Below are 16380 nucleotides of genomic sequence, written 5' to 3'. Positions count from 1 at the left end.
AGCTTTTTATCCTTAGAAAATAATTTACTTTTTATGTGTACGGATGAGTAGTAGATATTAGAAGTTTTATTATTAAGAAAATAGTAATTATAAAAAAGTATGTTCAATTTCCTAAGCATCATATAGAAACAATTTGTTTTTGGTATGCATGTAATGACGTTACAGGATGATTTTGTTTTTATGCTATTAATTAATTTAGGAAATTTTAAATTTGGGTAATTTAGAAAAAAAGACGTGTCCTTTAGATACTTCTATTTTTGTGAATTTTAAAAATAGAGATATAATTATCATAATTTTAAAAGAAATAAAGTGAGATAAATCAAAGGATTTATTTTATATAATTTTTTAAATGTCCACAAAAAAAAAATGGTGTCCATTAAAATTATTTACTATAAATATGATTGGAAAATAATTCTAAAATATGGGTGAACTGCATTTGGTTTTATCAAGGCTACAAATAAATTTTTAACATTGGAAACAAAGAAAACAAATATTTCTAAGTCACAAAAATAAATCAGAATATATATATATGCGTAAAATAAACCGTTTCAAATTTTATTATTTTATTATATTAAGCAAATTTAAAAAAAAAAAATCCTTTGGGAAAATTCAAAGCCTTGCAAACCCAAAACTATAAATGACTTCTCCTAAACAACCTAAAGGTTATGAGTCTTTTCTAAAAACATATTATACTTTTCAATTATTTTCTGTTCCTAAACAAGACCCAAGTCCCTGAGGGTTTCTCTGTCTAATGTTAGCATTTTTTTTTCTCAATGAAGTGGTCCACGTGTAATTTAAGTTTTTATATCAATTATGATTTAATAAATAAATAATATTTGTTAATATCCTACTAATCATCTTTGAGAAAATGTTAATAACTAAACTACGATGGAAAGTAGAATAATGAATATATTTAAAAATAAAATAAAAAATTGGTCCTCTCGAGACCCATAAAAGAGATATCGGTTTTTCTCTCCACTGTTCCTATAATTGATTATCTTCAATAAATCTCTCATGGATTAAAATACATTCTCTCAATTTTCTGTTGTGAACATCATATTGTTCTACTATCTTTAGGTATTATGATTTATGCAAAAGTTAGAGTTTTTTTTTATTGTTATTATTTTTGCATTATGACTAAGGTATGTTTTCACTTAATTTTTTATTGTAAAAATCATATTGTTCTTTGATCTTCAGGTATTATGATTTATGCAAAAGTTGGATTTTTCTTTTTATTGTTTTTGCATTATGAGAATTTAATAAATTACTAATATTTGGTATCAAAGTCTGGTTCAAGAATAGGTCATCTTCCTTTAAAGATTGTTATTATTAATTTAAATCTAGATAAAATTTTATTTTTGTTTCATTTTTTATTAAATAAAATTAATTTTAAACCGAACTGAGTATTTGAAATGGAGCACAACTCTTAAAAGAGTGACTCTTTTACGAATAAGATTATTTAATTTATAAATATTATATTTTTTAGTATTATGTAACTGATAGATTATTATACAAATAACTATTATACTTATTTTAACATATCGTAACAGATTGACTTACTCTTGTTAATTTTAAGAGAAGTCATGGTATTTAATCCTTATGTCATCATGTTTCTTAGTACCTTAAGTTGATTTCTATGGCCTTAAAATTTTATGTTAATACGAATAAGTTGCTTATAACATGTTATACACATAACTCATTTGTTATCTTAATCCCTTCAGAATTAGGGTTGAAAATGGTTAATAGGCATTTCATGCTACCATATTTCATATATATATATATATACATATATGCGTCTATGTGTGTAAATTGTGATGTGTAAGTCATTAATCGGATATATTTCATTTTTAAATAGTAATAATATGAAAGTTTAGTATAATTGAAATTTTTATTTAATTTGAAATTCACATTATGTTTGTTTGTATTCAACAAAGTAATCAAATAGAATGTCTCATGGATATCAAATTGAATAAATTCAATTACCCACAATCACGTGATGGGTATAAATAAGATGACATGATTATGTGTATTTGCTTTGGTTACAAGTACATTAAAGTTCATTTATTATAAAATGTTTAAGATTCGTTGATTAATTAATTTTATAATTTATGAATATAATTGTGATTAATTAATATGTTTAACTTGATGTGTTTAGCATATCCAAAAATAGTAGACGTGTCTAGTTAGAGTGAATGTAATTGTCAATTATATGAAAATTAAAATCAAACATCAATTATGTTTTATGTTGTGTATTGTTCTATCACCCAAAAGAGAACTACAATATGCATATTAATGTTTAAATGAATTTTGTTCAAATTTGAATTATTTGTTTAAATTTATAGCGTAACATTAATATGTGAGCACTCTACATTTATTGTAGTATATGTTCTTGTTTCTCTTAATTAGCAAGTTTTGTCTCTTATGACATTTAATGAGCTTAACTTTCATGATTGGTGTGAACAAGTCCAGTTTCACCCGAAAGTTCTGGATCTTAATTTGACACTCCAAATTGAGAAACAAGTTACTATTATTGATTTCAACAATGATGAACAAAGGTCTTTCCATAAAACTTGGGAAAGATCAAACATACTAAGTCTAATGTTCATGTGAATGACTATAGAAAATTTCCTAAAACTGAAAGTACTGAGGAATATATGAACATTTGTGGAAAAGAGCTCTTAGGTGGTGTTTGTTTTTTAGCTGAATAGAAAAAAATCAAAATATTTAACTTTTTCTATTTAGCTAAAAATAACTTGTTGATATCAACCAATATAATTAAACTGAATCTATATATTAACCAATATTACTAAAATGAACTTATTATCAATAGATTCAGTTTAGTTATATTGATTGATATCAATAAGTTACTTTTAGTTAAATAAAGAAAGCCAAATATTTTAGTTTTTTATATTCAACCAAAAAGCAAACAACACCTTAGTCTAATTCTAGTGATAAGTCACTTGTTAGGACATTGATGAGTACTTTGACCAACAGTAAGTTTGATGGTTCATGTATCATGCATCAGCATGTCACTGAGGTCCATGGGATTGGGAGTGAGTGAGAATTTTCTTATGCAGTTTATCACTAACTCTTTGCCTCCTAATTATGACCCATTTCAAATAAATTACAACACTATTAAGGATAAGTGGAATGTGAATGAGTTGCAAAGTATGCTTATTTAGGAGGAAGCAAGACTTAAAAAAACAAGGAATTCACTCAATTAATCCCATGAGCCAGCAAAAAGCTAAAAAAATACCTGAACAGAATAATGGAAAGGACAAGCAAGGAATATCAAAGATAAAAGTGCAATATGCCCAAATCCACAAAAAAAAAAAAAAAAAAAAAAAAAAAATCTCAAGAATTATAAGTGTCATTTTTGCAACAAGTTTGGACGCTACAAGAAAGATTGTTTGAAACATAAGGTATGGTTTGAAAAGAAAGGTAAGTCTAGTGCTTTAGTATGTTTCAAATCAAATCTAGCTGAAGTTTCTTATGATACTTGGTGGATTGATTCTGGTTGCACTACTCATGTTTCAACTACAATGTAGGGATTCTTTATGACCCAAACCACAAATCCAAAAAGAAAGATTATTTTCATGGGAAATCAAGTCAAAGCTCCAGTTGAAGCCAGTAGAACCTATTGCTTGATTTTAGACACTAGACATCATTTACACCTTTTTCAAACTCTTTATGTCCCTCCTATTTCCCAAAATTTAATTTCCTTATCAAGACTTGATTCAGTTGGATATTCTTTTAAATTTGGGAATGGTTGTTTCTATTTGTTTAAACATAATCATTTCATTCCTTCTCATATAAATGTATGATGGTTTTTATAAATTCAAGCTAGATAACCTTTTTGTTGAATCTCCATTGACCTTGCATCATAATGTTGGTACTAATCATGGTTTAATAAATGAAAGTTCAGTTTATTTGTGGCATAAACGTTTGGGTCATATATCCAAAGAAAGCATAGAGATATGGATTTTACTGATCTTGGCATTTGTGTAGATTGTATTAAAGGAAAACATACAAAACACACAAGCAAGAAAAAAGCCACAAGAAGCACACAACTTAATGAGATAATACGCATTGATATATTTGAGCCTCATGAAGTTCTATTTGTCGATAAAGAAAAGTATTTTATCACTTTTATTGATGATTTTTCACGTTATGGATATATATCTATTTGCTACATAAAAAAATCTCAATTAGTAGATGTCTTAAAAGTATTAATCAATAAGGTTGAAAGACAATTAGATAGAAAAATGAAAATTGTCAAATCTGATAGAAGTGGTGAATATTATGAAAAATATTCCGAAAATGGATAATGTCTTGGTCCATTTGCTAAATTCCTTGAAAGACATGGCATATGTGCTTAATACATAATACTAGGTACACCACAACAGAATGATGTTGCAGAAAGGCATAATCATACTTTAATGGATATGGTTAGAAGCATGTTAAGCTATTTTTCTTTACCCTTATCATTGTGGATGGAATCTTTAAAGATTGTCATGTATTTGTTAAATTGGGTTCCTAATAAGGCAATTCCAGAAACTCCTTTTGAAATATGGACTAGAAGAAAGGCACCCGCATTTATGGGGATCCCCAACAGAAGTAAGAATTTATAATCCACATGAAAAGAAACCGGATTCAAGAACAACCAATGGGTTTTTCATTGGTTATCTAGAAAAATCTAAAGGGTAAAGATTTTATTGCCCTAACCATAATACAAGAATTGTTGAATTTATAAATGCTAGGTTTATTAAAAATAGCATAGTTAATGGGAGTATAGAACCACGTAAAGGGGAAATCCAATAAAATAGGGTGCAAGCCCTTTTGCCTATAACTTCTTCTAAGGTTGTTGTTCATACGGTTGTTGAATGGTTTAACAACTTTCACAAACAACAAATAAATGAACCCCACAATGAAGTCACTAATAATGAACCTTCAGTAGATGAACCACATGAAATAGTATTAAGATCTCAAAGACAAAAAATCTGTTATTTCTAATGATTATGTGGTTTACCTACAAGAGTCAAAATTTGACTTAGGAATCGATGAAGATCCAGTTTCATTTTCACAAGCCATGAGAAGTGTTAATTCTACTAAGTGGTTAGATGTCATGAAAGAACAGTTGAAAGAAGTTTGGGATCTTGTTGAATTGCCTAAAGATTCTAAAAAAGTCATGTGTAAATGGGTTTTTAAGACCAAGCTTGACTCGAATGGCAATGTTGAATGATATAAGGCCAGACTTGTTGCCAAAGGTTTGACTCAGAAATATGGTGTTGACCACAAAGAGACCTTTTCACCTATTTCTAAAAATGACTTATTTAAAATTATTATGGCATTAATAGCTCATTATGATTTAGAGTTACGCCAACTGGATGTGTAAACTGTCTTTTTTAATGAGAATTTAAAGGAAGAAGTTTACATGGGCCAACCTAAAAATTTTTCAACTAAAGGAAATGAACACATGATATGTAAATTAAGCAAGTCAATATATATGAACTTAAATAAGTTTCCCGATAATGGTATCTTAAGTTCAATGATATCATCACTTTCTTCAGATTTAAGGAAAACGTTGTTAATTAGTGTATATATATAAAGGTCAATGAAAGCAAATTCATATTTTTTATCTTATATGTTGATGATATTTTGCTCACTACTAATGATTTTGGTTTACTAAGTGAGACCAAGGAATTTCCCTCTAACAACTTAGAAATGAAAAATATGGGTAAGGCATCCTATGTGATTGGAATTGAAATTTTCGATCACAAAACACAAAGATTGTTAGGGTTGTCTCAAAAGCCATATATTAATAAAGTTTTAAAGAGATTTGGGATGGAGAAAGGTTCTACAAGTGTTGTTCCTATTCATAAATGAGATAAGTTCAATCTTATTCAATGTTCGAAGAGTGAATTAGAACGCACATAAATGGAAAGTATTCCTTATGCATCCATTGTTGGATATTTTTGCTGTCAAACAGATATCAAAATAATCCAAGATTGGATCATTGGAAAGCTGCAAAGAAAGTATTGAGATACTTGCAAGGAATGAAAGATTACATGCTCACATATAAGAGATTTGATCATCTTAAGGTGATAGGATATTTGGATTCAAATTTTGTTGGATGTATTGATACCAGAAAATCCACATTTGGCTATTTGTTTCTCTTGATTGGAGGGGTCATCTCATGGAAGAGTACAAAGCAATCTATCATTGTTGCATCCACAATTAAAGTTGAGTTTGTGGCATGTTTTGAGCCACTATTCATGGATTATGGCTTTTAGAACTTGGAATTTTTGATAGTATTGTCAAACCATTGAAAATTTATTGTGATTACTCTACAACAATTTTTTTTTTTTTTTTTCTGAAAGTGACAAGTATTTGAAAGGTGTTAAATATATGGAATTAAAATACTTTACTGTTAAAGAAAAAGTTCATAAACAAAGAGTCTCAATTGAGCATATTAGCACTAACCTTATGGTTGCGGATCCATTAACAAAAGGATTGTCGCCAAAGATATTTGGTGAACATGTCGAAGGGATGGGCATTGTGACGCACCATTATTGATATTATGTTGGGTTTTTATGTTTTTTTTTTACATATTTGATACTTTAAGCTCATTTGGTATATACATGAATGAATTATATGAATATTAATCGAACTTGTCTTTGCGAAAGACGTTATCATTGGACCATTATTGTTCTTTCCCATTACAGGTCATTTTAAGTGTAAAACTAATATCATGATACATGGAAGGGACCATGTCCAAATAATGGCATACAACCGCTGTGATTCGCATTAGTTTTTTCTTAATGATGATTTATGATATGACCAATTTAAGAAATGATTTAGCTTTTATTATGTGGGTATTACCTTTTATTATTAAACCATGAAGTTGGATATGTCACAAGGGCCAAGCGAGAGAATGTTCACTTTTTTTATTTTTTTCAATGAAGTGGCTCACATGCCATTTAAGTTTTTATATCAATTATGGTTTAATGAATAAATAATATTTGCTAAAATCCTATTGGTCATCTTTGAGAAAATGTTAATAACTAACTGCCTACTTTAATGGAACGTGGGATAATTGATAAATTTAAAAAATAAAGAACTAGTCCCCTCTCTACCCAAAAAAGAGATCAGTTTTTCTCTCTATCCGAAAAACATCCATCAAGCTTAAGGGGTTAAGAGAGAGAGAGACATGCAATTTGCTCCTACATTTGATCTTCTTCAATAAATCTCTCAAGTATCAAAGTACGAATTATTGTTCTACAATCTTTGGGTATTATGATTTATGCAAAAGTTAAAGAGTTTTTTATAGTTTTTGCATTATGAGAATTTAATAAATTACTAACATATATAAGTTATAGAGAGAAGCAGATTTATCATTGTCCAGTGAAAATTTACCAAAATAACAGTAAATATCAAATGAAAGGAAATTAGGATTCAGAATTCATCCTTAATCGATCAGAAAGACGGAATGTCAACATTAAAGAGGATGGTTATCTTTTGCCATCAAGAAGCTTTAGTGGAGGCTGGGCTGTCATTCCATGGCCCCAGCTAGAAGGGCAGATGGTTGGTTTTTCTACTCCATACCATCAACGTTGTTTTCAAGTTCACATGCTTCTGTTTGGCAGATGTTACACCATTTCAGGAAGCTATTTCTGCATATAAATCACTTTGAATGTTCTCAAATAGAAAACTTTGCCCAGCTCTAGAAATAAAGACGGGTTCTAATCAGAACAATATAGTATCCCAAAAGACATAAAAAGTATGTACAAGCAAAACTGAACCAACTGCAGAGAGAATGGTTTTAAATAATAATCCACAACTTACATTTAGACCAAGCATGGAGATTTATGAGGTCAAAACTAGAAGTTCCATGGTTGGAAAGTAAAATAGGAGGACCCAGTTGGAAGACAAGGTTAAGAACTAGTCTGCACTGATTTTTTGGAGTTATTCTTGCGGCGGATCTTCACAAAAGCATTTTTCAATTCCTGGATGAACAGAAAAAAGAGCAAGACCCAAGATGTATTCAGAAATAGTATAACTCTTTTGTCAATAGATGAAAATTTGACAAAGGAGATGGAGAAATTAAAAGGAAAAAGAACAAAGTAAAAGAAATTGAAGTTCAGTTGCCACCAGGGAATTCCCTTATGACCAACAACTTATAAGTGGCCACAACATTGTTCTTGCATATAGATAAAATCTGGGGTCACTGGATACTTTTTCACAATTTCTAAAACAGAATAACAACTGAAATTGGAAGAAGAAGGGGTTAGCTCCTTTAGTTGCACCAAAAAACAAAGTCCCACATTCTCAACATTGACAAAGACCCCCTCCTATTGAAGCAATTTGGCAGAGGGGAAAAAGGGATGAAGAACAACATGGAAACTAACTTCCAACTATGATTTTTAATTTAAACAGTCACTGCAACAACATCTTCTTAACTGTTATTTTGTCCTTTCAAAATTGTGAAAACAGGACATATTCAAACAAATTAATTTGATAATTCTGTACTCAGTCATTCTTCTCCCATTTCTAACAATGTTTCCACATAATGAACAATCGAAGTGTGAACAGTGGACTATTGACCTAACATGCTTTAAAAAAAAAAAGAATACATGCCCAAGAACTCTGAAACATGTTACTTTCAATGTGAAATATCGGAAATTATCTCAACACAGATGCATAAATAATTTTGACTCACTTCATTTTATTGTTGCTTGACATGTGTGGATTTTGGGAGAAAGGAACACAGAAGCAAGTTTACTGAAGTAACAAAAGAAAACATTGAGAGAGAAAACACAGTCAATACAGCGCCAGCATGCTCCTTTTGGTCCCAATTTTGGCAGGATGTTTGTGTAAGGAGCATGTGTGTAGTGGGTGGGTGTGTTTAAGGGTGTGTAGCAGGTGTGTGAGCGTCTACAGCGGCCACCATGAAAATTTAGAATGCAAAATTGACCAATTCTTAATTCTTAAAATGATATTTTTTTTTTTTCAAACAACATATATTCCTTTCCTTTCTCATCCTAAAGATGAGGTCACCTCATCAATACACATCCTGTGTATTTGTGTTGTAAGATATGTGTTTCAAACCAATCAATCAAACTGCCAAAAACAATTTCCATAGTTTAAGAAAATCCATAATAAAACTTAAACTCATTTTACCTGACTACTTGGTTCATTTGGAGATGTTTCTGTGGTCCAAAGACTTTCTAAATTGTAATACGCTCTAGCCTTCTCATCAAGAGCGTGAACTATTACCGTGCCTAAAAAAGGAAATCACCAAAAAACAAAAATAGATAATTATTATAAGCAGAAACATAAATGCAATGAACTTTATTTTGAATCTTGATATTTAGCGAATTCAAAATTTGAGGTGTTAATGTTCTACAAGGTATGCATCATTTATCATGGAATGCACATGGAACCGCCAAGTTACAGTACAATCTTCAAGAAAAAAATATTATTAGTCAAACATTTCTTCTCAATTTGTTTTTCTTTGGTGGGATTTTACCAGAATAGATACATAAATGGAGTTCTATAAAGTGAAGCACAAACCAGAGTCAATGATAACCCACTTCCCTCCCTCTTGCCCTTCTACACTGGGCAGCAAAATCCGCTGAGCTCCCTTCTGTTTTTGCTTAGCCTGCTCATGTGAAAGAAACAATGACAATATAGATTATGATTTGGCGTCTTCAGAAATAAATTAACAGAATTTTCATGGGTTGAAACGGCTAACCACCACCGAACAACATTGCGTTTACCCTCCGTTTGGTTGCTGGGAAAAGGTAGGAAATAAAAAATAGATAAAGTTTATATTGAAGACTTTTCATCATTCGGGGCCTAACCAAAAATGACTACTCAATTGTACCCGATACAAATTTTCAATTTTTCAGGAAACTAAGAGTCTACATTAAATAAAAGAGCCAGCATTCAATTTTCATAGCTTTTCCTCGGTTTTCTCGACAACCAAACAGAATTAGGGTTTAGATATTTCAAGTCATCCATCACTAAAATCAATGGAAAAATGTACGCGACATAACGCCTTTGCATCTGTCTAGTTGTCGAGAAAGTGCAGCTGGCTTACAATTTCAATTGTTTTGGACTCAACATAAAAGCTTCCTCCATCTAACTCTCTCAAACGCAACCATTTAGCTCAGTTGATAGAAGATTTTACATCCAAAAATCAATTTTCTCTCATTACCCTACATTTTCTCGGCAACCAAACAGACGGCAGAGATTTAACATGTCTCGAAAAATACCCAAAAAAAAAAAATATAGTTTTGCCTTGTAAATAAGGGCTTGAGCGATGTTTTTGACGTGCCAGGAGGATCTACCAGTGGCGATAACCATGAAATCACAGTGCTGGCGAACCGGAATCACTCTGATGTCGTCGGCTTTAACATCGCTCAGAATCTGCTCTATCTCTTGCAAGTTCAGCAACTCTGTTGCCTTGTTGCTCTCAATATAGGAGGATGACCAGGTGCGTTTCAACCCTAGAAACCCTAGCTTCCATTGTTGAAGATTCGAGAAGGAAGAAGAAGACGAGTGATGGAGTAGGGCGCGGGATCTTAGAGCCGCCAACATCTGATTGCACGCTCGATGACAGCCGAACTGATTTTGGTATAAAAATTCCTTGGTTCTAAAACGACGTCGTCTCATTTGAACGACGGCGTTGGAGGTCTGCTCACCTTGAAATAGAACGGATTGTTTGATCGCCGTGAAATATTAAAAAAACTAATGATTCTTTTTATGTTTGATTTTATTATGAAGAATATAAAAAATAAATAAATATAATTAAAATTGGTTTAAAACTCTTATTTTTTCAAATTATATAAACTTTTTACAAAAGATTTAAAATAAGTAAAATTTTGAAATATTATATATAAATAATTTATAGATATTATCATATTAATTTTATTTTTTATCTTTGTTTATTTTTTTTTATTATTTTACCTTTTGGCATAGATTAATGAAGTAGTAAAAGAAGAAGATCGAAATAAAAAGTATTACATCAATTCGATTTAAAAATAAATTTAAACAGAACCTCGGATGAAATTCCAATAATAAGAATAAACTCATTTAAAACCTTGGATGACGTTTCAATGATAAGAAACTAGATGAATATAGAACAAACTTAAATAAAATCTGTGGTGGGGTCTCAATAATAAATGTTCAAATGGATTAAGAATAAACTTATATAAAACTTAGGATGACATCCTAATTATAAGAGTTTAAATGAACTAAGGATAAACTTAGATAGAACTTAGGATAACTTCCACATAACTGATAAGATAAAATAAAAATCGTAATAATTTTTATTTATGATTTTAAAATTATTAAATTAAACTTTCATTTTATAACGTTATGAATTTCATGTTATAGTTATTAACTAAACTTTACGAGAAAATAATTATTTTGGAAAATTAATTTTGGATACATAAAATATAATAGATATAAATACTAAATTAATGATAAAATAATTATCTTATTCTTACTTTGATTCATGATACTAATAACACTTTTGAAGTTAGTTTGAATCACCTTCTGAATTGTTTTAATAAGATCTTCAACTCATTACTTTTATATAATGGATGAGTTACTTATGTGATGTATATTATTAAAAGTAAAACAACAAAAGACGTAAAAATGCGAGTGTGACTTAGAATCTTAATTTTATATATATATAAAAAAAAAGTTTATGTCACTTAGTCTTCCCATCAAATACTACATGTGAGTTATATTTATTATTTATAACCAATATGGACAAATTAATGGGTAATGGTAGATTACTGACTTGAATGTCTAAATTCGTATCATTGCATTGCTTATAACTTTTCCATCTTCCTCTATTATTCATAAACATTATATACAAATTAAATTTCATAATGACGAGGTTACAAAAGTAACACCATATTCATATAAATGAATTTTTTTTTAACTCCCCATTTATAATTTGAATCTTTTAGTCTTCCATGCATGAGACTCTTGAATGCGCAATTAATTGATTCAACTACCTATCAATTGATATTCTTAAATAATATTTACACAAATATAATTATATATGATCAGACATTATAGATGAAAAGTTAACAATAATTGTTGAAGTTGTAAATAAAATTAAGATTGTAATTGGAACTTTTTCCCCAAATTCTTAATCCAAACTCAACTCATTTTCATTTTTTCACTCTTAAACAAGTTATTCAAGTTCTACGAGTCGAATTCTGATAAAGTTGAGTTGAACTTGAATTCCCCTATTAAACTTTTTTTTAATTAAATTTAAGATGTAAATCAAATATTTATGTTTAAAAATTTATGTATTTTTAAATTATTTAATTTTTATATCGATAAGTTAAAATAAGTAAAATAAGTTTGAAATAGCAAATAAAAATAATTTATTCATTTTTAATCTTTTTTTTCCTTTTACTATTCATTTGTATTTTCTTTTCATTGCATTTTTTTCTCAAATTTTCTGAAAATCAAACATAACCTATATGTATATGTTGAAAAAAAAATGTTTTCGATTACCTTCTAAAATGCCCAAAATTCAGAGTGGTTATTTCACTGATAAATTTTATATTCCAAGTTGTGAATGGTTATGAAATGACCTATCCTAAATCATGAATGAAATTACAAAAATTTGAGAACCACTTTATTGCAAAATACAAATGCATTAACCTTCTTTTTTAATGGAGAAGAAAATAAATAAATAAATAAAATTAAAAAATTTCATGAATAAATTTTATACTCAAGTCGTGAATGGTTATGGAAATATATACCTTAAATTGTAATTAAAACTATAAAAATTTGAGAATAGTATAAATATCTTAATATATATATTTTTTTTATCGAATTGAGTTAATCCCGATTGGGCACTCAAATAGTATAATTTTGTGAATTTTAAATTATAATTATATAATATACAATTTTATTTTATGAAATAATATATATGTAAAAATTGTTTTTTCAAAGTATGATTTTAAAAGTTTCGTATTTTCATCTATCTTTTTCGTGAGATGATGTGCTGGAGACCAGACCATGTGATTTGATTGATTGATAAAGCTCAGCCGTTGATCTGTTAGCATTTCAAGAGAGGGTGATTTGACTTAGAGAGGTTAACCCTTGCATGGGGCCCACATAACTTTCGTGAGTCACTTCATTCATCATTGCAACTGTAAATATCAATCAACAGCGGGCCTCACGTGTAAAACTCAAAAAAATATAATCTAGATGAAAGCTTATGCCTTGTCTGGTTGCAAACACTTTGGCTCTTTGCCTTATCCATGTTTTAGAAACTAACCCTATTGAAAACGTTTTCAAAAGTAATTCTTAAAAATAATTTTTGAAAACAATTTTATCGTACCTTCTAGAATCTTTATTAAAGAATGTGAAATCTTCTCATCCTATTTTCTATGACAATAGTTTGTGTAGATATGATATATTTTCAATCATTCTCCTTATTTATATATATATATTTTAAATAATTAAAATATATATTTTAAAAATATTTAATTTTCTATCAAGCAATTACCAAATATGTTTTAGAATCTTGGAAAACGGTTTTGTATTTTTAAGAACAAAAGATTATTTTTAAACATATTCTTAGGTTTTTTTTTATTCACTAATTTTATCCATTTGTGAATAGATAAACCAAATTGGCTTTATCATGTTGGAATAGTATTAAATAAAAATTTAATTTAATTAAATTTTAATTTTTAAAATATACAAAATATTACTTTTGTAAAAATAAATTATAAATTTTATAATATTGATTTATTTATAAATTAATTTATTTTTTAATATAATTCAAAATTTTAAAAAAATTTGAAAAAAGATTAGGTCAGATCACCCATTCCATTTATTTATTTATTTATAGAGATAGAGACGAAAATAGATATAAATAAATAAAAAAATTGAGCAATTTTCTCCATTATCATCCCTATCTTTATTCATCTAGTATATTTGAATTAATTCTATAATAAGAATAAAAAAAATATTATTATAAAATTCAAATCTTATTTATTTATTTACGTAAAATTATGATCTAACTCATTTAACTCCCACCTATAAAAAGTTAGTTGATTAATAATTCTTACTTACAAAATATAGGTAACAATAAAAAAGAGAGGATAAATCCAAAAACCCGATAGGAAGAGGGATAGAAAATTGAAGTTAGATTGAGAATGATGAAGCGAAATCATAGTGGGTTAATTTAATGAAGTTTGTTGGTATTAAATTGCATAGTAAGCCATGACTTTTTCCTTATCAACAAGCCCTACCTCAAAGCTAGTTGTAACCAAACCTTGGAAAGAGAAACAACACTTTATCATTTGGATTAAGCCATCACCTACCAATTAAAACGACATCATTCTCTATCTTTTTCACTACTGGACAAATCTAATCATAGTTTTATTTTTTTATTATTCTTTCTATTTTTATTTTATTTTTTCTCATTGTGGCCTACTATTTTCTTGGCTTTTCCCAAACCCCCTGTTTTTTTATTGTGGATATAATAATAAAATTATAAATCCTTTTTAGGGTTAGACTATTATAAGTGTGTTTTACAATGAGTTTAAGAATTTTAGAGTATTTTAAAAAAAAAAAGAATTAAAAATGCTTATTAAAATCACTATAAACACACTTTAAAAATAAAATAAATACAAAATTTTATATATCAGGTGTATTTAACATATTAATATCGATGGAATAATAAAAATAAAAGGTCTATTTGATAAGTGTTTTCGAAAATAGGTTTTTATTATTTAAAAAAAAAAACATGTGTTGAGAAATATAAAGTGTTTTCAAAAAACAAATTTTAGTAATTTTATGTTATTTTCTCTTATTTTTTTGAAAATTAGTTTTAAAAAAATGAAGTATCTAGAATTGTTAAAAATAAAGCATCTGATATAAAAATCATTTTTAAAATATATTAAAAAAATATTAAAAATAGATTAAAATCATTTTTGAGTTCAAAATAAACTTTTATTTTATAAAATATTACAAAACAGTTTTCAAAAACTATTTTTTAAAATAGTTATAAGCTAAAGATTTCTATGATTTTATTATTTAATTTTGAAGTTCTAAGAAAATGGTAAATGAAATTTGAAGTATTATGTATTTTTTATTTACTAAATTATCAAATGTAATATTCGTACTTTCATTTATTAAATCGTTGACCCCAAAAATTGAGAATTAAGCTTTTCTAGAAAATTGATTGCTTTGTAACTCACTTCTAATAATTAATTCATAATTTGAAATTCAAATAAAAGTGAATACATTATGACACATTAGATAAATTATTAGAAAGAAGTAGTCTTAAAGGAAGTGGTTTTGTTGTCACGATTACTTGAATTTGTTGATTTTTAACAACTTCTTACTCATAAATGTCTAATAAATTATATTAAATTGTTACGAAAATACAAAATTAATAAAATAACACAACCTCATGGTTCCAAAAGAAAATAAGATTTTCAAATGGAATAATGGTAAAATATAAATTTATTTTAATAAAATGAAAAATTAGAAAACAATCAATCTAAAAATATAGGCCGAAAAAAGAAAACAAGAGTAGTTTTTTAAAGCTATTCTATGAGGTTTCGTAGAATAAAAATATATTTGAAAATATAAAATATTTTTAATTTGTTTTCAATACTTTAAAAATAATTTTATTTTATTTAATCATTCTACGTGTTAATACAATTAGTATTTAAAATAATATTTAGAAAATAAGTGAAAATAGGGAAAAACAATTAAAAGATGTTATTTGAAAACATTTTATTTTCTATTTTTTTTAAGAGTAGAAAACAGAAAATAATTATTTTGTTATTAAATATATTTTTCTGATTTTTTGTTTTGGATAATAAAAAATTGTTATGAAAAATTGTTATCAAATTGGATGTTTTGTTTTTTTTAAGAATAATAAATTTCTTAAAAACACATTCGTTGAAATTGTTTTCTATTTTTGTTTTTTAAATCAAATCGAAAGCACATTGAAAATTAAGTTTTCTTTTATAGGAATTAAAAGTGAATAAAGGAATAAATTCAGATAAAAAAACTTGGTACGGACTCACAATATGATAGATTTTATAAATTTTATTTTATAAAAACATTTTTCATTATACTTAGAAATAAAAAATTAGGAGGGAAATCAAAGCAAAGACAACGTAAATGTATATGCTTTCTAAATTTAAACAACATTTTAGAAAATGCCCTTTTTATTTTTTTGATTTTGAAAATAGAAAAAACAGTTGTCATTTAATTTTGCTTCCAAGATCTTAAATTCCTTTTCTTGAGTCAACAGCCCACCACTCCCCCCATGAGCTGCAAAGCCAAGTGGTGGTACCAAACCCACCAATACAAGTATAC

The 16380-nt window shown here is 27.7% G+C and overlaps 1 protein-coding gene across 1 annotated transcript; it reads right to left on the bottom strand.

Annotated features, from left to right (window-relative positions):
* Nucleotides 1-7724: 7724 nt before the first annotated feature.
* LOC100249470 (protein Iojap-related, mitochondrial) lies at nt 7725-10719 on the bottom strand. The gene is made up of 4 exons (XM_010657036.3): nt 10303-10719; nt 9574-9661; nt 9181-9281; nt 7725-8006 (listed from the first exon to the last, which is right to left on the bottom strand). Exons 1-4 carry the CDS (start codon nt 10675-10677, stop codon nt 7935-7937), a joined length of 636 nt encoding a protein of 211 aa, XP_010655338.1. The 5' UTR covers nt 10678-10719; the 3' UTR covers nt 7725-7934.
* Nucleotides 10720-16380: the final 5661 nt, after the last annotated feature.

The sequence above is a fragment of the Vitis vinifera genome, chromosome 1, assembly GCF_030704535.1.
Source record: "Vitis vinifera cultivar Pinot Noir 40024 chromosome 1, ASM3070453v1".
In the NCBI taxonomy this organism is placed as follows: domain Eukaryota; kingdom Viridiplantae; phylum Streptophyta; class Magnoliopsida; order Vitales; family Vitaceae; genus Vitis; species Vitis vinifera.
This window is presented reverse-complemented; position numbering and strand designations above follow the sequence as displayed.

What these genes read in the sequence shown, in the direction of transcription:
- LOC100249470 (XM_010657036.3), bottom strand. Translation starts at nt 10,677, where the DNA reads ATGAGACGACGTCGTTTTAGAACCAAGGAATTTTTATACCAAAATCAG. An exon ending in CTCAAGCCCTTATTTACAAG is followed by an intron (nt 9,662 to 10,302) that starts GCAAAACTATAT and finishes TCACATGAGCAG; the next exon opens with GCTAAGCAAAAACAGAAGGG. An exon ending in GTGGGTTATCATTGACTCTG is followed by an intron (nt 9,282 to 9,573) that starts GTTTGTGCTTCA and finishes TTCCTTTTTTAG; the next exon opens with GCACGGTAATAGTTCACGCT.